Raw genomic sequence first — 21,595 nt, 5'->3', positions numbered from 1 at the left:
AGGGAAATCAGGGAGCAGGTTATAAGGTCTGTGGACAATTTATCTAGGCTGCCATGGAGGAAAGGAGCTGGAAGAAAATGGGGGAGATGAACAGTATGTGTAGGGGGAGTGAACGATTTAGGAAATAGAAGGATGAGACATTTTACCAGGGAAAAATGTAAGAATCTTGAGTTCTGGGTCAGGACCCCAACATTTAAGACAAGGGTGGAGGAAAAGAAGTCTCCAAAGGAGACTGAGATGAAATGATGAGAGGACAGAAGTTACTGAAGAAAGTGGTGCTGAAGAAAGGGGAGGATCAATAACAAATTCTCTGACATATCAAACAAAAGAGACGCTAGATCATTATGATCCTTGTCGGGAGGGAGCAAGGGCCAGACTGCAGAGAGCTGAGGATAAAAGTGAGATCAAGGAGTTGAGATCACTCAGAATTTTTGACCAGGAATGAGAATTATCTTCAGACAGAAGCAGTGTAGTAGGTTTTGGCTCAGATAGGCATGGGTTCAAATTCCAGCTGTATCTCTGAGTAAATTCCTTGTCTAAGTATCAATTTTCTTGTCTTTAAAACAAAGGTAATAGTTCCAGCCTTTGGCCTATTTGAGACTGTTCATAATTATGTTTATCAAATGCCTGGTACATAAGCTCAAGATGACGACTGTCATGTGATGGGACTGTATACAGGAGTGGTTATAGAGATAATGAGAAAAGATTTACATTTTCTCTTTAGATAGAATGGACTTAAGTTTAGATTTTAAAGGAGAAACAGCTGACAGAGTAAAAGAGATTTAATCTGGGAGAGAAGAACTGATAGAGCAAGAAATCCCAGCAAATAGGAAAGACTGGCATTTGGGCTACAAATAGGATTAGCGTGAAACTGGAGGCAAAATGCAATGAAGTTTGTAGGTATTCAGGAGAAGGCTGGAATTTTATACATTTAAATCTGTGGTTCAGAAACCATTTTCTCGGCCCCTATTATATTTCAGACACTGAATACAATGCAGGGGAAAAAAAGATCACCCCCTCCCTTTAACCTCTTCTGGCTCTAGTGTCCTCATCTCCATGAATGATGCCATCATTTCCAGTTGCCCTGACCAGAGTCTGGAAATCATTTTCTTCTTCTCATGCATCCTCTCATACAACTGTTAGGCAGTCAGCAGCTTCTTTCAGTTTTATCTCCTGCGTCTCCCTCTAAACTCACCGCTCGTTTGCAGCTTCCTCCATGGCTTTTGTATCTGTCACCCAGACTTCTTGCTCCAGGGACCTTCCAGCTGGTCTTCCTGTCTCCAGTCTTAGCCACATTCTAATTCATTCCCTGTTCTGTAGCCCGAATGGTCTTTCAGAATCACGTTACCACACTCCCCTTAATGTTCAGTGGCCACTCACAGATTTTAGAATCAAGTGCAAACTCACATGGTGCTTTATCGTCTGGTCCTTTAGCCCATCCAACCCTTCCCTGCTTTTCTGGATCCAGACCTACTCTCCATCCCTCAAGTGGATCACTGACTCTCATACCTGTTATTTTGAATAAAATGTGTAGAACATCCTTGTCTTTCCTTCTTTCCTGCTGGAGTCCTATGCAGCCTTTAATGCTGAGGCCACATATCACTTCCTCCCCTGAAACTTTCCCTGAAGTCACCTGAGAACCCACAAGTCTGGCTTAAGACCCCCTTCAGTGCAGGGATTGTCACTTTATTATCCCTATATTCCTGACCTTGGAAGAGGCCCTGGTCTAGAGTTCAGTTCAGTTCAATTGCTCAGCCGTGTACAACTCTTTGTGACCCCATGGACTGCAGCACGCCAGGCTTCCCTGTCCATCATCAACTCCCGGACCTTGCTCAAATTCATGTCCGTTGAGTTGGTGATGCTGTCCAACCATCTCATCCTCTGTCATCCCCTGGTCTAGAGTAGGTGTGTCACAAATATTAAATGAATATGCTTCTAGCAGTCTGGTGAACTTACGTGTGTATGTATATACACATATATATATATGCCAAATATAAGTACATCTAAATGATAGTATTAGTATTACACAGTCAATTGTTAGCAACTGGCTCACTCCACAACGATGAAGACAAAACATTTTTACTTAATTGGAAATGAGGCAAAACATCTTAAATACCTTGAAAAGCAAAGCTCGATGGTAGAAGATTCCTTTTTTGATCAGTCCAATTGGTACAACATTGGATTTAAGTTGAAATTTTAGTTCACTTATATGAAGCTCCCAGCTGAAATCGTGTAGTTTTTCTTTTGGAATCTTACCGCCCATTTTTTCAGCCACATACCTGCATCAATTGCAGTGAGATTGAATCAGTCTAGTTTAATATTTCACTGTCTTCTGTGTAATTATACTTGTAAAACATGTTTTCCCTCTGATTTTTGTTCTACTTTATGTATTTACTATAAGTTAAGATTATGCTTGGGCTTCCCTGACAGCTCAGTGGTAAAGAATCCACCTGTAATGCAGGAGACACAGGAGATGTGGGTTCGATCCCTGGGTCAGGAAGAGCCCCTGGAGGAGAGCATGGCAACCCACTCCAGTGTTCTTGCCTGAAGAATCACATGGACAGAGGAGCCTGGTGGGCTACAGTCCATGGGGTTGCAACGAGTCAGACACGACTGAAGCGACTGAGTGCGCATGCATGAACACACACATACACACACACACACGGCATTAGGCTTACTCTCTTCAAACTGTCATATATAAGCTGAAATTCTAACAAATTTCATTCAGCAGGAAAGAAGAAATGATTGCTAATTTTCCTGATGTTTATAGCAAGATACATATCAATATCACATTGCATTTGTATCAATACAGTTTTTGAATGTTATCTTACTGTTGGAAAGTATTTTCAAATGTTTGGATCTGAATTGTCCTGACATATGGTCCTTCTTTTAAGGAATTTAAAACACATAGGACCACTGCATACCATTAGGTTCATAATTATTTTCAAGGAATTTTAAACACATAGGACCACTGCGTACCATTAGGTTTACAATTATTTTCAAGTTTTATCCTCTTCTTCTTTTAAATTTTATTATTATTATTTTTTTTAATTTAGAGAAAGACATATGGCATTTATGTAACACTGAAGTTAGAGGAGGGAGGAAGAGGCACAAAGGAAAAAATAAGTAACAATTACATGAGGAGGTGAGTTGGGGGTGTTGTACTTTGCCTGTGAGTTTCTCCTAAAAGTAGGCTCTCACTGAAGATGTCACTCAGCACACCTGTAAAAATCCTCTGTCAACTGAGGCTACTACATCATGGAGTAAAGGCAGAATTGCACATCGTTAAGAAAGGATTTCCTCTCGCTATTTGTGGAACCAACAAAGAAGAGCAACGGTGAAAACCAAGAGAAAGGATTGGGCAGAACACTGGCCTGTCAGCCAGCCAGGTATCCCACTAGGAGCCAAAAGCATGGGGACACATCTCTGTATCACTCTCTTGGTGTGGGCTCAGATTAAAAAAAAAACTGGGAAATGATGAAAACGATTTCTGATAGGAACAAAGCATGAGGAAATTTGACAAATGTTGAAATGAGCTAAGTCAGAATTCTGCTTGAGTCATCACTTCTCAAGGGCACCAGGAAAACTTCAGTAGCCAAAAAAAAGTTGCCTTCCAGAGCCAGCTGACAAGGAGTCAGTGATCTGGCGGCTGTGTTTCTTGCAGTTGTCACATCCAGGTTTGGTGCCTGCAACTCACTTCTATTTGGAGAAGGTACAAGCTCTCACAGAGACTGCAGCTGTTGCACAAGCCAGGAGCTCACGACTGGCTGGTGTCAGTCAAGACAGTGAGCCTCCATTTCTAGTATGTCTTAATCTCTGTCAGCTATAAGGTCAAGTTCTCAGTCTTCTCTTAGTGGAATCAGAGTAAACATTCTCATTTAGGAGGCAACCTCACTGTATTATACAGAGCACCAAACCATCTCTTAGAATACCCGCAATCCCACTTTAGAGCAATGTGAGACACAAAATATCGAACATATAACATAAAAATAGTGGATGGCCATTTGTATTAGGAACCAACTTGTGAGTTTACAAATAATTTACAACAGGATTCCTTCATTTATAACTTCTTTGGAATCACCCTGAAAGATGCTTTTCATGGTTTAGCAGGAGAAAATCACAGAGACATTTTTCTTTAAGTAATTTCTAGCTCCTAGTTCTGATTCTTGGCAGAAATATTATCCAAAATAGAAATGGAGGCTTTCTTTCCAATTCTTTGTGTTTCTGCTTCAGAGTCAGAGTGCTGTTAAAGTTCCATTTTATTATGGTGTAGTTGTCTGAAAACTGGCTAGAACAATGCAAATCACTAACATCAAAAATATTTTTCAAAAGCTGAAAATGAGTATGTATACACAGCTTACTTTGCAAGAACCTCAATCTGTTCCTTTATATTGGTGATGGGAAGTATGGATTTGGTCACTTCATACACATAAACACAGAAATCAGGATCAGAGGGAGGGAACCATTCTTTCTCAAGGCTTCCTTCTCCAGTCAATTTGGGTGCTGCTACAACCTCTTCCTCCTCCTTCACTTTTTCCTCTTCTTTTTTCCCTCTGCCTTTCCTTAGAGAATAAACAACAGCAGACAAAATAACAGTGAATAAGCACTAACTGTGCTCTGAGTTAATCTTAAGAGCATCATGGAAATATAGTATTTGCTATATATCTCAATAACCATACCCTACATATTTTTCAAATTTTCCATGACAAGGATAGGAGTTTTACAGTCTCTATATTTGTGGGAGAAATTATTTTTCAAGAGAATACTACATGATTGATACATATTATGAAAATCATATATTGCTTTTATGCATCATTTCTTATCAAGATATTTGATACACTGTAGGTATGCAATAAATATTTAACAAATTGGGGAAAAAATAGGTTGCCTCCTCAGGGAGTCTATGCCAGTCTTTTATCATCTCTTGCTGAGACCTTCCACAAGAAGGATTTGGATCCCAATTTTCAGAACAATTACCCAACACATGAGGGCTTCCCAGGTGGCACTAGTGGTAAAGAACTTGCCTGTCAATGCAGGGGACATAAGAGATGCAGGTTTGATCCCTGCTTTAGGAAGATCCCCTGGAGGAGGGCATGGCAACCAACTCCAGTATTCTTGCCTGGGTAATCCCACGGACAGAGGAGTCTGGAGGGCTATAGTCCATAGGGTCACAAAGAGTCAGACATGATTGAAGCGACTTAGCATGCACGCATATCCAAAACATGGTAACAGGCAAAAACAAAATAAGGATGGCAAGGAATTTTCATGTCATGCAGGGACAAAGACCTCATGCAAAGTTTATCTAGGGAAATGTACTTAGGGAAAACAGAATGTACTTAGTAAACAGTAAGGATACTGTTAAGTATCTAAGTAAGTATCTAAGTAAGGATACTGTTAAGGATACTGTTAAGTAAACAGTATCCTAACTGTTTACTCTCAATGAAAAGTTCCAGACTTAGAGAAGTTACTAGTTAACATACAGATTTTTGTTTAGTACAGATGCAAATTATTTCTGTTCAATGGAAAAGATACTCCCAAAGGTTACAATGTATTGTCCTGTAAGACATTAGTCATCCTGCAAGTTTTTAAAATGTAGCTCAGCAATCTTTTTCTAATATTCTTTAATTAAACTGGATATAAATACATATATTCTCAAGTGATCTTTGAACCAATATTAACATCTCACTAATTCTCTCAATATTAATTAGTTGAACAAACAATGACTGGAGTTCTCATTCTAAGTAACAGGGAGTAAGTACACTTCACCCTGTCTCTCCTACTGAATACAGTCCTAAAATCTGGACAGGGTACATGCAATAGCTATTTGAAAACTCTGAAAAGTAATTCATAGCAGAAAGATCAGAAAAGACCGACATTTGAATGACTACTGAATTGATGGTGAGCTTATCTTTTAATTTTCCTCCACTATTTTCCAAGCTGAAGTAAACATCACCCCAAGTCTGGAAGTGGGTATCAGCATGTAAAGAGAGAGCTCAAGGAGAAGTCTACTTGAGAAATAGGAAAGAGAGAGAATGGAGGAAAGCCCTGATTTTGATTCTTTTTTCTTATTTTTACCCATTCTCTTGTGCCCCAGCCCCTAAGGAATCTTGTGATGGTGGTGGCAGTGGTGACATTAAGATCCCTAAGAATCTAAAACTGCCTTATTCATGCTCAGTCCTCCTGCAGTTTGGCTGTGGATATGGATGCTGTCATGGCAAGAGTGTTGTAGCACAGGGTAAATGGTTTTTTTGGCTTAAGGACCAAAAGGGAAGCTCCAAGGAACCAGAACAGACAAGTGAGGTCATGGGGAGGGAGGAGCTCAGGAAAGCAACCCTATAAAAGTGTTTATGAATTCCTAGGCTTAAATCCAAGCTGTGTGCGCATAGTTCTGACCCTAAACAGCACTTACATAGATTTTGAAGATGGAACTATGGTATAGACCACTGCCCAAGTCCCAAATGGATCTCAGTTGGCACACATGCAGGGCTGATCCAAATAGCACTGCAAAGCCTTTGAAAATGGGACAAACAGTAGAATGACAACTGGTTGGAATTTGAAGACTGAAAGCAACTGGGGAAATTGACTGTTAAAACACACACACAAAAGAAACATTCTTTTTAGAATGTGTCTAAGACCCATAAATAAGAACTATAGGACTTATAACATATTACAATCTAATTACTCAACATATGAAGAGCCAGGAAAATCTCACCTCATATGGGAAAAGGCCATCAATACACATCAGTGCTGAGATGATACAGATGTAAAATGTTCCAACAAGTAAGGTCAAACACTCTTGAAATGAACAGGGAGTCAGAAAGTCTTAGAAAAAGAAGATATAAAAATAGAATTTGGAGCTGAGAAATATAATAACCAAAGCTTAAAAATCACAACTTTCTGAATAGGTTTCACAGCAAAGTGGAGACAACAGAGAAAATAATCTATGAACTTGAAGATACATCAATATAAAGTATGTGATATGGATAACACAGGGAACAAAAGATTGAAAAAGCAATTGACAAAGTCTCAGGGACTTGTGGTACAATAAAAAGAGCTAATATTAGTATCATCATAGAGTCAGAAGAAGAGGAAAAAGAAGGCAGTACAGGAAAAAAAATTGAATAAATTAGGGCTGAAATGGTTTCCTCAATTTGGTTAAAGACATAAATCTACATAGTCAAGAATTTCAGTGAATGTGAATAAGGTACACCCAAAGAAATCTACTTATGACACATTGACATCAAACTACTGAAAACTAAAGACTTGCCCATATAGGAAATCCCAAAGAATCTCCTGAAAAAACTCCGAGAACTAAGAAGTGAGTTCATCAAAATCTGAAGATGTAAGAACAACACACAAATCCATTATGTTTCTATATAGTGAAAACGAACATGTGGAAACCAAAAAAAAAAAAAAATTGGAGCACTCACAATTATGCCAAGAAAATGAAATCCTTAGGTATAAACTTCTCAAAACATGTACAGGATTTGTGTGCTGAATAATAAAAAGTGTTGTCAAAAGCAATCAAAGAAGATCTAAATACATGATGAGACGTCCTGTGTCCATAGATTGAAAGATTCAACATATTAAGATATAATTCTCCTCAAATGATCTCAAGGTTTAATGGAATTCCTGTTAAAATCCAAGCAAAGTTTTTTGTAGAATAGAAAATCTTATTCTAAGATGTACATGGAAAGGCATAGGCCCTAGAATAGCTAAATCAAATGTGATGAAGAATAACGTGGGAACAATCAAAAGTGATTGATAAAAAGTCTTAACTATATAGCTACAGTAATCTAGATAGAGTGATACTAGTTGAGGGACAGACACACAGATTAACATAACAGTAGCCCCAAACCCCCACAGGTACACTCAACTATTTTGACAAAGTGAAAGTGAAAGTCATTCAGTTGTGTCCGACTCTTTGCAACCCCATGGACTGTACAGTCCATGGAATTCTCCAGGTCAGAATACTGGAGTGAGTAGCTGTTCCCTTCTGCAGGGGATCTTCCCAACCCAGAGATGGAACCCAGGTCTCCCACATTGCAGGCGGATTCTTTACCAACTGAGCCACAATGGAAGCCCAAACATGTTGTAAGTTTCTTTTATCATGTCCTTGTCTGGTATTGGCATTAGAATAATGCTGGTATCATGAGTTGGGAAACATTCTATTTTCTGGGGAAGACTGTTTAGAGTTGGTGTTAATTTTCAAAATGTTTGGCAGAATTCACAAATGAAACCATCTGGGTCAGGAGATTTCTCTTTTGGGTTTTATGAAATCATCTTTTTTAATAATTACATAATTATTTTAGCATCTATTTCATCTTTAGTAAGTTGTGATAGTTTGTAGTTTTTGATGAACTGGTCCATTTCATCTAAGTTGCTGATTACAATTCTCATAGTAGGGTTGACATAGTTATTGACATTTTTAAAAAGCCAGCTTTGATTTCATTGACTTTCTCTGCTGTTTCTCTGTTTTAAATTTCATTGATTTCTGTTCTTTATTATTTTCTTCCTTCTAACTGTATTGAGTTTACTTTTCTAGATTCTTGAAGTGAGAACTTAGATTATTGATTTACAACCTCTCTAATACATTTCAGTGAAATAAATTTCCCTATCAGGATTGCTTTGGCTGTATTTTCATTCAATTCTTTGTATTTTTAAATCCTTTTGAGACTTCCTTTTGTCCCAGAGATCATTTAGAAGGGTATCATTCAATTTCCACATGTTTAAAGATTTTCTTCTTGTCTTTCTGTCATTAATTTCTAGTTTGATTCTATTATGATCAGAGAGCATATTCTGTAGGATTTAAACTATTTAAAAATTTTTTTGCTATGTTTTGTTTTATGACCTGGAGTATTATAAATGTTCCAAATGCAGCTGAAAAACTGTGTTGGTGATGAAATATTCCATAATATGTCAATTAAATCCTACTTATTTTGCTGTTGTTCAAATCCTTTATTTCCCTGGTGATTTTAGGTCAAGTAGTTCTATCAGTTGCTCAGAGGGGCATGTTGCAGTCCTCAACTACGATTCTGGATTTATCTGTTTCTCTTTTCTGCTCTATCAGTTTTTGCCTCACGTATTTTGAGGCTCTGTTGTTTGGTGCATATATATTAGATTATTATGTCTCCTTCATGGATTAATTTTATTATACATAATGTCCCTCTTTCTCTCTAGAATTTTTCTTTACTCTGCAGTTACTTTAATACATATTTGAAAAGCCTTTTCTGCTTCTTAAAAAATTAACGTTTACATGGTATCTTCTTCCATCCTTTCACTTTCAACCCATCTAGATGGATAAATTTGAAGTGAGTTTTTTTAAACAGTATGTAGTTGAATCATAACTTTTAAATACACTCTGCCAATATCTGCCTTTTTATTTGTTCTTTTCCTTTGTTTTTCTTTTCTTGCCTTCCTGTGCGTTACTTGAACATTTTATCCATCTTGATTTATCTATACTGTTTGTGAGTGTAGCTCTTTGTATTGGTTTGTCATTGTTATGGTAAGTACTGTAATAGACATATATTACTTATCACAGGCTGCTGGTATCCACATTTTATCACTTTGAGGGAAATATGGAAATGTCACATCCATGGAGGTCTCTTTACTTTCTCCACTTTTAAATATAATTTTCTTGAGTATCAGATATTATTATAATTTTTGTTTCAATCATCAAATATAATGTATAAAAATAAAACTCATGAGGAAACAGTCAATTGTATATATCCATATTTCAGTTCCTTCTTTCTTCCTAATCCTTCCAGATTCTTTCAGCATTTTCTTCTCTTTGGAGGAACTTCCTTTAGCCAGCCAATCTGTAAGGGTAGGCCAGCTAGCAATAAATTGTTTTCCTTCATCTGGAAATGCCTTTATTTCCCCCTCTTTATTGCTGAAGGATAGAGAACACATGGTTGATTCCTTTAGTGCTTGAAAAATGTACTGTTTCCTTCTGAGAGAAATCTTTGTATGCCTATTCAGTCACTCGGTTGTGTCTGACTCTGCAAGTCCTATAGCCTGCCAGGCTCCTCTGTCCATGGAGTTCTCCCAGCACAGAATACTGGATTCAGTTGCCATTTCCTCCTCCAGGGGATCTTCCCAACCCAGGGATCAAACCCACATCTCCTGCAGTTGCTGCTTGGCAGGCAGATTCTTTACCGCTGAGCCACCTGGGAAGCTAATCATTCAAATAGGTTTTCCATATAGGTAATCGGAATTTGCACCTTTATGAAGTCTGGATTCCATGACTCAGGTAGGCTTTCTTGGGTGGAGCTATGTCACATGAGAAAATCGCATCCTATGCTATGCTAGCAGAGAGGGAGGAAGGACTGGGAAGCCTGTGTGTGACTTCTTTTAGCCTTTGTTTATGTGTATCTTTTTCCTGCTGATCTTGCATTGTATCTTTTGCTATAATAAATTTTAGCCATGATTATATATTTGAAGGTCCCCAAATGGATGGAACTAGGCTAGTGTAGACAGGTAGATCTCCTAAATTATGTATTCATCAATATGGAGTATTCTGTTCCACTAGCAGTAAATTAGGGGTGGTAATTAACTTTAAGTATTACTTGAAGCATGGGGTGCAAGAGAGATCAACTCAACACCATTTGAGTTTTCTCTTTAATTTGGAGGGAAAAAAAAATACAAAAATAATCCAATCAGCTGCTATTGGAGAATTATACAAAACTCTAATCATAATAAATACTAAAAAAAGTTTTATATTTTCTAATTCAATATTTTGATGATTGGTGATATTGAGCATCTTTTTACATGCCTATTGGCCATCTGCATCTCCTTTTTGGGAAAAATGTCTATTCAAATCCTCTGCTCTCTTAAAATCAAATTGTTTTACTTGTTTGTTTTTGTTACTGAGTTTTATGAATTCCTTTTATATTTTGGATATTAACCTTTTATTGGATATATGGTTTGCATATGTTTTCTTCCATTTAGTAGGTTACCTTTTCATTTTGTTGATGGTTTCCTTTGCTATGCAGAAACTTTTTAGTTTGGTGTAGTCCCAGTTGTTCATTTTTGCTTTTTGCCTTTGCTTTTGAAATTAGATCCAAAAATTTATTGCCAAGGCTGAAGTAAATAGCTTATCATCTAAGTCTTTTTCTAGGTGTTTTATGGCTTCAGGTCTTACATTCTGAGTTAATTTCTGTTTATGGTATAAGATAGTAGTCTAGTTTCATTCTTATGCACACGGCTGTCCAGTTTTCTGAGGGAAATTATTTTAGAACAAAAATGTTTTAGGAAGTCACTGTGATGGGAATCAAAATGATTTAAGTACCAGAAATGTTAAAGTTTATATGCAGTAAAGATCTAAAAGTTGCCAAAGATGAACAGATTGGAAGGATATGTATTTCATATCCTTCTATTTGGAGACAGAAAAACATGCTTTTAAGTGTGTATAACAAACTCATATGCAATCAAATTAAATATTTATGAAAACCAGTCTGAATAAAAAATATAGTATAGATAGAACTTATAATTCCTTTCATGAATAGGTATAGTAAATATTTATTGTAAGGAGAATGATCTTTACAAGGAAAAGCTTTGGAGGGCATTAGACACGTTGGTTTCAGTGAAACCTAGGTAAATATCAGGAGGGTGTCTGAATAAACAAGAAATAAATTAATCACCTCTCCTAGGAGTGTTGCACCATAAACGAGAGTGCAATTAAAACCTCTGAAAACAGAAATAAGATGGTGGCTGGTCACCGAATGAGAGTCTCTTGCTCAATGATTTTAATTTATATGATAATAATATTCATCAGGAAAAGGAAATCCAGATTTTCACTTTCCTTGTCTGGCACCTCACACACAGTTTTCTCCCATCTCTTCTTTCCTCTCCCTTTCAAAAATTCAGCCAGTTTGTGAGTCTATATGTTTCATGATTCTTCGCCAGTATTGCTCAGCCTCTTTTTGTCAGTGTGACAATATTCTCTGTGACATTTTCAGATGAGTAGAGTTAAAATATTTTACTCTATATCTAGGGGTCCAAAGTTTTAACAGTCACAAGATGAGAAACAAAAAAGATAAACAACAAAATAAATCATGAAAGATAAACAACAAAATTATAACCAGTCTATTCCCTAGTTAACCAAGGGCTAAGAAGAGGGAAAGAGCCTGAACACACACTGATAACTTAAATAAGCCAGGTGGATTCTTCCCCAGAACCGCAGTTGGGGAGACTATAGGGAGACACCTGCCTCAGAGCCAGTCAATGTTCTGTCAAGCATGTGACATTAAGACGGCCTCCCTCACAAATACACATAAGAGATACAGACTGTACCTGACCGTTGTTATGCTTTAGAATTAAAAGACGGTCTTGGAACTGGGGCCAGGTTTGGTCCCATGGCAGATCAGAGTCACATATAAGCTACAGTTATGGGTGAGGTGGTAATCAAAAGAAAGTCAAGGTAGATAACAAAGCAATTGTAAAAAGGTACTGTGCAGGTGGAGAGAGAAAGAGAGGGAGAGAGATGAGCAGACCCTATGGTTATTGACTTGACTCCCAGCCTCTTTCATGTGCTGGATTTTGAGGGTTCTTCTCATCCTTGCAAGGCTGGGGTGGGTTTGGGCTCCTTGCGACTGGTTCATCCAGTAGTACTAACATTTGTTGAGTGTTTACTCTGGGCTGGGCTCTGCTCTAAACCCTTTACATTATGTCTCTTAACTCATTTAATCTTCTCAACACACTATGAGAAACAGACCGAAGGGGTCTTTTTTCCTCCATTTTACTGATGAGTGAATTCAGCCAGAGAGAAGGTAACTTATGTGTTCAAGAGATACAGTTTGTAAGTGGGGACCTTTTCCTGAAAAAGTTCAGATTTCTATTCTCTTGAACAAACACGAATGCCTTAGGTATGATAACCAAGCACTAATACTGGGGATGGAAAGAGAAATTATTTGAGTTAGAACATGTTCTTGTCCTCAAGGTGTTCTCAGTCCAGTGGAGGAGAAGCAAGAGAAGTCAAGAGAGGAGAGAAAGGAAACGGAAGAGGTGGGGAGGTGATGGGCAGCCAAAAACAATGAGGGCTGGGACAGCAGGAGCAGATCAGAAGCAGAGATCAGAACAGTGAGCCACAGAGACTGACAGGAGAAAATAAAGTCAGAAATTGAAAACACAAAGCTCTGAGGTCTGCAGAGGATGGCAGACAATTCCTTAGGAGACCTTAGGGGACAGTCTTGGTTTAGAAGGTAGATGCTCAAGTGTTTGTGTGTGGACCAAATAGCCTCTAGCACCCCAGTGGTTCTCAAGGGCTTAAGCCAACTCTAATTGAAGGGTCATGGAGTGGGGCAGGAGGTCTGAGTGGTTTTCTGAAGAATCCAGGAAAGAGTTCATGAGAAAGAATATGCATAAAAATATGTCAACATGTCAGTCAGTTCAGTCACTCAGTCGTATCCGACTCTTTGCGACCCCATGGACTGCAGCACGCCAGGCCTTCCTGTCCATCAACAACTCCCGGAGTTTACTCAAATTTATGTCCATTGAGTCGGTGATGCCATCCAACCTTCTCATCCTCTATTGTCCCTTTCTCCTCCTGCCCTCAATCTTTCCCAGCATCAGGGTCTTTTCCAATGAGTCTGATCTTTGCATCAGGTGGCCAAAGTATTGGAGTTTCAGCTTCAACATCAATCCTACCAATGAACACGTAGGACTGATCTCCTTTAGGATGGACTGGTTGGATCTCCTTGCAGTCCAAGGGACTCTCAAGAGTCTTCTCCAACACCACAGTTCAAAAGCATCAATTCTGCGGCGCTCAGCTTTCTTTATAGTCCAACTCTCACATCCATACATGACTACTGGAAAAACCATAGCTTTGACTAGATGGACTTTTGTTGTCAAAGTAATGTGTCTGCTTTTTAATATTCTGTCTAGGTTGGTCATAACTTTCCTTCCAAGGAGTAAGTGTCTTTTAATTTCATGGCTGCAGTCACCATCTGCAGTGATTTTGGAAGCCAGAAAAATAAAAAGTCTGTCACTGTTTCCCCATCTATTTGCCATGAAATGATGGGCCCAGATGCCATGATCTTAGTTCTCTGAATGTTTTAAGACAACTTTTTCACTCTCCTCTTTCACTGTCATCAAGAGGCTCTTTAGTTCTTCTTCACTTTCTGCCGTAAGGGTGCTGTCATCTGTATATCTGAGGTTATTGATATTTCTCCCGGCAATCTTGATTCCAGCTTGTGCTCCATCTAGGCCAGTGTTTCTCATGATGTACTCTGCATATAAGTTAAATAAGCAAGGTGACAATATACAGCCTTAATATACTCCTTTTCCTATTTGGAACCAGTCTGTTGTTCCATGTCCAGTTCTAACTGTTGCTTCCTGACCTGCATACAGATTTCTCAGGAGGCAGGTAGGGTGGTCTGGTATTCCCATCTCTTTAAGAATTTTCCACAGTTTATTGTGATCCACATAGTCAAAGGCTTTGGCATAGTCAATAAAGCAGAAATAGATGTTTTTCTGGAACTCTCTTGCTTTTTCGATGATCCAGCGTATGTTGGCAATTTGATCTCTAGTTCTTCTACCTTTTCTAAATCCGGCTTGAACATCTGGAAGTTCACGGTTCATGTACTGCTGAAGCCTGGCTTGGAGAATTTTGAGCATTACTTTACTAGTGCGTGAGATGAGTGCAGTTGTAGTTTGAGCATTCTTTGGCATTGCCTTTCTTTGGGATTGGAATGAAAACTGACCTTTTCCAGTCCTGTGGCCACTGCTGAGTTTTCCAAATTTTCTGGCATATTGAGTGCAGCACTTTCACAGCATCATCTTTGAGGATTTGAAAAAGCTCAATTGGAATTCCATTACCTCCACTAGCTTTGTTCATAGACAGCATTTAAAATACATGGAACAATATTATAATGGTTCCAACCAAGTGAAGAATGTGGTCCTGTTTCCTTTCCCTCTTCTCATTGCTTCATGAAGGGTCACAGGTTTCTGTGAGCAAGATGGGAAGGGAACATGGAAGTAAGAGGCAGGGGTAAGGAAAGGCTTACACTCCAGTCATTGCAGCTCACCACCTGCAAAGGCATCCACCAGGAGAGGGCAGAAATGTTCATTTTAGGTTGATTCCTACACATGGCTAGACTTTTAAAGGGTTGACTGGAGACTGCTATTTGCATTGTCATTTCTGAATTAAAGTGACTGTAGGACTTTACATTGGTCAAAGTGCCCTGAGTTCTCACCCAGAGGCAGGAGAAGAAACTCCCTCTGGGTAAGTTTTAAAGAGACAACAAGAGACACAAATAAAGGTAATTTTAATTACACTTTGTGAGTCCTGCTGAGCTCTATATCTTATCCCATGAGAAGAGCTTCCTAGTTAAAAGCCACCCTTCCCTTTCCCCAACTCTGTCTGTAATTAAAACTTGATGGGATTACAGTTAGAAGACTACAGTAAAGTATTTCCTACCTTGATCCTTTCTCTTTAGTGGTGCTTTTGCTAACAGCTGTATTGCGTCCTGAAGTAGGTTCTGATTTCTCTTCGGTGGGAGATCCAAATCCAGCACTAAAATGAAAACTATTTTCTTTTGTCATTTGAAAAAACCACAACCAATGTCAATCATATGAAAAGAACAATACGCTACATTTGCAAGACATTTTATAGGTTATAAGGCATTTTCACTTCCATTTTATGTTTTGATTCCAATCAACGAGAAGAAACAGGGCACCAGGCATTATTCCATCTACAGAAAAGGATGTGAAGCCTGATCATAGACCATGAGTCATGGGCTCAAGATCTTACTCTAGGTTCATAGCAGACAGAATGTCAAGCCAAGTTTCTTGGTTTTCATCCTGAAACCGTGTTACTGTGAGAAGAATAAAAATTAAGCTGCCAAAACCTAAAATCTAAATTTCCTTTTTACTTCCAAATTAAGGGAGAGAATTATTTGAGTGTAGACAAAACATCATTTTCTTACTTGGTCTTTTCTTTACTTGCTCTTCTTAAAGAAGATGAAGAAGAAATACTTCGTCCATAACCAACGTCTGATGACTTATCTTCTGTAGATGGAGGTGGAGAACTAAAATTTACATATTTGAAATTATGTAAAAATTAAAATAATTTGTCAATATTAACTTTGTCCTACAAAATAGATTTTTTTTTCCTGAAAAATTGTATTTAGAGCTGACTTTTAACAGAGACACATTATTTTAATAGCATAAAGGAGAGGTGAAGAAAAGATAAAATGAATACTATAAAGCTTTTCATGACCTAGAACCAGAAATAGTTTTTAAGATGTGTCACATAAAATGTATAGCTTCTACTATTTTTTATTTTATTAGAAAAATTGGGCACCAGTGGTATTCTTGCATCTAGTTCTGGAGATTTGTAAACATAATTCATCTTGGTTTGCTCCTCTCTGTTTATACTTTCTTCAGTTACTTGATGTTGCCAGAAGGGTAAGAATCCTTGACTGCAGAAATACATGTGGAGTTTAGTGGTAATGTGGAGTCAAAGAAAAAACTATGGTGGTGACTATTCCGTGGTCTTTACTATGTTAGGCTATGAGTTTACCGACCAGTATTTACTTTCATGGTGGTGCTAGACACAGGAAGGAATAAAAGATACCATACTGGGAACCTTTATGTATTCACATGATGATAGACAAAAATTTTGCTTCCCCATATCCCTGCTCCCCACAAAGACTCACACATCAGAAGATCTACTGTTAATTAAGAGTATAGCACGTTGGTCACTTGGTTCTTGTAAGCAGAGATCCTTCAAAGGCAAAAGTTTGGTGCCAGGATTTATCTGTAGGTAGTTTAAGAATTGAAAAGTAACATCTGCATGGGTTATATATTTTTAAAAAGTATACTGATATAATAGGTTCTCAATTATTTCAAGTATCTAATTTCACACACACACACGTAGAAATAGGAATCTGAAGCTTGTGGATGTCTTATCTTTGGACAAGATATACTCTCCAGTAGCCCCTACTCCTCACCCCAGCCCTGCAAGTCTCTGTAACTTGATACTCAGCTGTTCCACACCATAATGATCAGACTGGCTCATGGAAGTATTTGAGTTTGAAAATCCATCCACATATATAAGGGAGAGTTTATTGTCTGTAACAGTAAGTAATTATTCAACAGATCACCAAAAATGTTGTGAGGATGACTAAAAGCAAGCTAGATGAAGCCCTAAAGTAGCAATTTTATCAGCCTGGTGAAAAGGTTTAGACCAGATCACCTTGTGAGGTCCTTTTCTAATCAAGTAATAAATACCTTTCTTAGTCATGATTCTTTTAAAGACAGAGCATGTCATTCTTCTGCCCAGAACTCTGCCATATTTACCCATTTCATTCAGAGTAAAGGCCCACATCTTTGCAATGGTCTACAAGCCCATCATGAGCTCCTACCTCTGTGATTTTGTCTATTATTCCACCTCTGGTTGACCCAGTTCTAGCTTCACTGACTTTGATTTCCTTAAATGCTCCAACTGTGTTTATTCCTCATGCTTTCTGCATCTCCACTGATAAAACGCCTTCTCCAAGGATAAGTCCCTCACCTCCTTCAAATTTTTGCTCAGATGTTACCCATTCAGTGGGGCTAACTGACCTCAGTGTCAAATTATGACTGTCCACCCCAGGATCCTCAGCACGATAGAGCCCCTCGGTCCTTCTTTGCTCTCCTCCCCAGCCACTATAGTGGTTCTCATTTCGATCATGTGATACAATTTGTGAGATTTGCCGTTTATCATCTGTTTCCTCTCACTGGTACCACGGGAGAAAAGATCTTTGTCTCATTTGTTCACTGACGTATTTAAAGACTAAAATATCAGAAACTTAATATTTAGAATTAGTCAGAGCAGGGGTCCCCAACCTCCTGGGCTGTGGACCAGTATCCCCTGTCAGATCAGTGGTGGCATTAGATTAGAAATAAAGTGCACAATAAATGTCATGCACTTGAATCATCCCCAAACCATCCTCCCCTATCCCTGGTCTGTGGAAAAATTGTCTTCTGAGAAATTGGTCCCTGATGCCAAAAAGAGTGGGAACCGCTGAATCAGAGAGTTCTCCTTCATAAAGAAATTGTCTCATTAAGTTTTGTTTTTTGTTGTTTTTGTTTTTTTAACTCATGAACACATATATTTGCCAGTTCTTTTACCTGTTCCATGGCAACATTTTTCCAACAAGTGCTCTTTGGTGGTTTTTCTGCTCTTTCCCTCATTTTTCTTAAAGCATCTTTGTACTAATAATGTGGCACCTGTTCTTTTAAAATTACTCGTCATTGAATGAGAGCAGTCATTTCTCGGTGGTTTGTGTGTGTTCTGGAGGGTATGGTGGTGGCAGTGCCGGGAGAAGCAGAAGGAAGAGATAAAGTGTTAGGCTAGCTGTTCTGATTACTCAAAACGTCTCTAATTCTGTCACCATGATATAGCATTTCCTGCAAATATGGCTTAATTAGCTGTGATTCTTTTATGACCCTGTGTCCTCTGCTTCTTTGAACCAAATTGGTCCAAGAAGGTTGCTGCCACTAGCCCTGCTCGTCCCAGTTCCCGAGGGCCTGTCCACCCAGCCCCTGGCAAACCAAGCGCACAACGTTTGAATGTCCGAGTTGTCCAGCCCCCCAGGAAGCACTGATTTTGGATGGTGCTCTCTGAGATGGGTTACCACTCCTGTCCGGCTCTGTGCTTCTTCCCCTTTCTCATTCTTCCTTCCATATAGCTTCTGCTTGATCCCAGGGACTTTTAAATGTTTGAAGTCTGCAGATCATACTTGTTTCCTACTTCTGCCTAAAATGGGATTTGTAGGTTTTAAAAAATTTCTCCATTTTCCTTACTGCTTTTGGTTTCCAGAAGTAGAAAATGCTGATTTAGACAGTAATGTCAAAAAGTCTTCAAGATTCTAATGTTTAGCTTCCCATTTCTTTCAACATTAACACTGAACTACACTATAAGTTGTTTTAAAATCATAATCATAAATGCAGCTAAGTAAAAAATAATATTATTCTGCACTACATGTTATAATTCAGTATTCCAATATGGCTCATTTCAATGAGATTATAATTAATAAAATGAAGACTTATACTTCTATTGTTAACATTATAATTAACACGGAGCCCTAGAAGCAATATAAAAGAAGCTGATTCTTTTTTATTTTCTCTGAAACTTGAGACTAGCATTAGCAAGCTAATTTAAGTACAAGTAATTAAAATCTAGTTAAAACGGTACACAAATGCAAAATCTTATAGCCAGATGAAGTTTAAGGTTGAAGTTCTGATTCCCAAGTTTCTGTCTATAAAAATAAAAATTATGTCAGGTGGTTATAAAATTGCAATGTAATGGCATCATGATGAAAGAACTGATCGCCATATACTAAAATACAAATTAGTGCTGCCACTTACCCGACCATAATCATAGAATCCATCACTAATTATGTTACTTGATGACAAATAGCCAGTCTGGCTGTATTTCAGAGACAGGTGGTTGTTGAGCAGTTTGTTATAAGCTGCCTCACTGAATTTATTTTTTCGACTTACTGATACATTAATTTCTTCAAGGATATCTAAAGCCCTGTCAATAAAAGCAAAAATGACATTATTTGCCTTATATAAGCAATCCAACATTAAGTTCCCATTTATGTACCTCACTAAGATCCTGAATTGAAGAACTGAGATGGAAAGGTTAAAACCATCCCACCCATTTAGATAAACTAATCCTGACAGAATTGTAAAGACATATCTGCCCTTTTTGAGAACATATATGCCATGTAGTAACTTACATTCAAACAGTCTGAAAAAGACACTTTCAGAATAAAAACGTTGTTCATTTAAAGCAAAAATTAGTATTGGACTCCAATTTTTTTCAGCTAACCAAGTGATATATGCAAAGAATAAAAATGGTTAGAAATAGTGTAAACTTGTCTGGGGAACCTTAAAACCCTATTGACTGTGATGCTAAAGGCAAGTGACTCATAGGCTGTTGGTAAGGAGACCGATGTGGTGAAGCTGCTTAAAGGCATAATTGTAGTGGAAAAGTTTGGGGGGGACAGAAAAAGACAGATGACAGTCATGGCTTAACTGTTTAAATTCAGTCTTGAAAGGTGAGAGAGCAAACCAGGGGAAAGTGAAAGAGGAGCATTTATCAAGACAAAAAAGTGGAAAAGGAAATGTTGAAGATGATTTTGTGGAGGTGGTGAGGGAGGTATAGGACCTCGCTTCTGCAGGCAGTCCCTTCAGAGGGACTGTGACCCTCAGAGCTTCTGAATGACGCCCAGCAGCCTGAGGATGGGCATGGAAACTCTGCTGGACCTTCTTTGAGCCTGAAGAAAGTGTGTGTCCTTGATCTGAGCCAGACCCTCCAGGCCGTGCCACCCACCCGAGCCTGCACAACTCCATGGCCATGGGCTCGTCCCCGGCGCAGACCATCACGGCCCAGCTGGCGTTCCTCCGGACCTCCTCATTCTTGGAACGCAGGAGCTCTACCAACGGCTCCAGCCCACCTGCATTTCTCAGCTAGAAGTAGAAACCAGAATTTTACACATTAAGAGTATAGAACACAAACATTTATGCTTGAAAAAAAATCTCATTATTTGATTGCTGAAAGGGTGTTTAATATGTAAAAACATTTTAGAATGTGTCCACATGTAGACTTATTAAATTCAAGGGGAAGTAATCGATTGCAAAAACCTTAAGAGCCCAGTTTTCTGTTCAAAATCAACATGAGGGAGGGACTTGCCTGGTGGTCCAGTGGCTAAGATTTTGTGCTCCCAATGCAGGGGGCCTGGGTTTGATCCCTGGTCAGGGAACTAGATCCCACATGCTGCAACTAAAGTGAAAGTGAAAGTGAAGTCGCTCGGTTGTGTCCGACTCTTTGTGACCCCGTGGACTGTAGCCTACCACTCTCCTCCGTCCATGGGATTTTCCAGGCAAAAGTACTGGAGTGGGTTGCCATTTCCTCCTCCAGAGGATCTTCCTGACCCAGGGATCAAACCTGGGTCTCCTGCATCGTAGGCAGACGCTTTACCGTCTGAACCACCCGGGAAGTCCAAAGCCAACTAAATAAATAACAAGAAAATGGATATTAAAAAATAATTTATTTTATTTGGAGAATAATCACAATACTGTGATGGCTTTTGCCATACAACAACATGAATCAGCCACACCACCCTGAGGGAGGTCACTGTGATTTTACACAGGGCAGAGATGGGGCAAAGAACCTGTCCTCCTTCCCCTTAAGTGCAGTGTCCCATGTTCATTCACTCGGCTCCTCACCACTGCTGGTGCATTTGGCCCTGTGGTGGTCAGAACCATGGGCCCCCAGAGATGCCCTTGTACCCTGGAGAGTTCTGGCAGATGTGGTTAAGTTAGGGATTTGAAGATGGGAAGATTGTCCTGGATTATCAAGTGGACCCAATTTAATTACAAGGGTTCTTATAAGAAGAGGGAGATAAGAGTATGAGGAGTAGGGAAAGGAAATTTGTAGAAACAGATATTGCAGTAATCTGCTTGGAAGATAGAGGAAGGGGCCACAGCCAAGAAATGCAGATGGATGGTCAAAGCTAGAAAGGGTCAGGAAACAGTCCCATCAAGTCTCCAGAAGGATCACAGCTCTGTTAATATCCTAACATTAACCCATAAGACCCAT

At 38.8% G+C, this 21,595-nt stretch overlaps 1 protein-coding gene across 20 annotated transcripts in view; it reads right to left on the bottom strand.

The window, feature by feature from the left end:
* ARMC3 (armadillo repeat containing 3) overlaps window positions 1-21,595 on the bottom strand; it is an 84,100-nt gene that overhangs the window by 3,748 nt on the left and 58,757 nt on the right. For 10 of the 20 annotated variants that reach the window (XM_081556732.1, XM_081556744.1, XM_081556733.1 and 7 more), the window contains 7 exons: window positions 20,327-20,463; window positions 19,354-19,522; window positions 16,659-16,759; window positions 15,927-16,028; window positions 15,419-15,514; window positions 4,362-4,562; window positions 2,117-2,279 (listed from right to left, as the gene is read on the bottom strand). In XM_081556732.1, the coding sequence (XP_081412858.1) occupies window positions 2,117-2,279; window positions 4,362-4,562; window positions 15,419-15,514; window positions 15,927-16,028; window positions 16,659-16,759; window positions 19,354-19,522; window positions 20,327-20,463 (969 nt within the window). Of the gene's footprint in view, window positions 1-2,116; window positions 2,280-4,361; window positions 4,563-15,418; window positions 15,527-15,926; window positions 16,029-16,658; window positions 16,760-19,082; window positions 19,245-19,353; window positions 19,523-20,326; window positions 20,464-21,595 lie in introns of those variants that run through there. The other 10 variants (XM_081556731.1, XM_081556741.1, XM_081556729.1 and 7 more) reach the window with 2 other exon arrangements.

This window comes from Giraffa tippelskirchi, chromosome 13 (assembly GCF_054371585.1).
Source record: "Giraffa tippelskirchi isolate mGirTip1 chromosome 13, T2T-mGirTip1v1.2.pri, whole genome shotgun sequence".
NCBI classification, from domain to species: Eukaryota; Metazoa; Chordata; class Mammalia; order Artiodactyla; family Giraffidae; genus Giraffa; species Giraffa tippelskirchi.
Note: the sequence above shows the minus strand (reverse complement) of the source record. Positions and strands in the feature narration are given on the sequence as shown.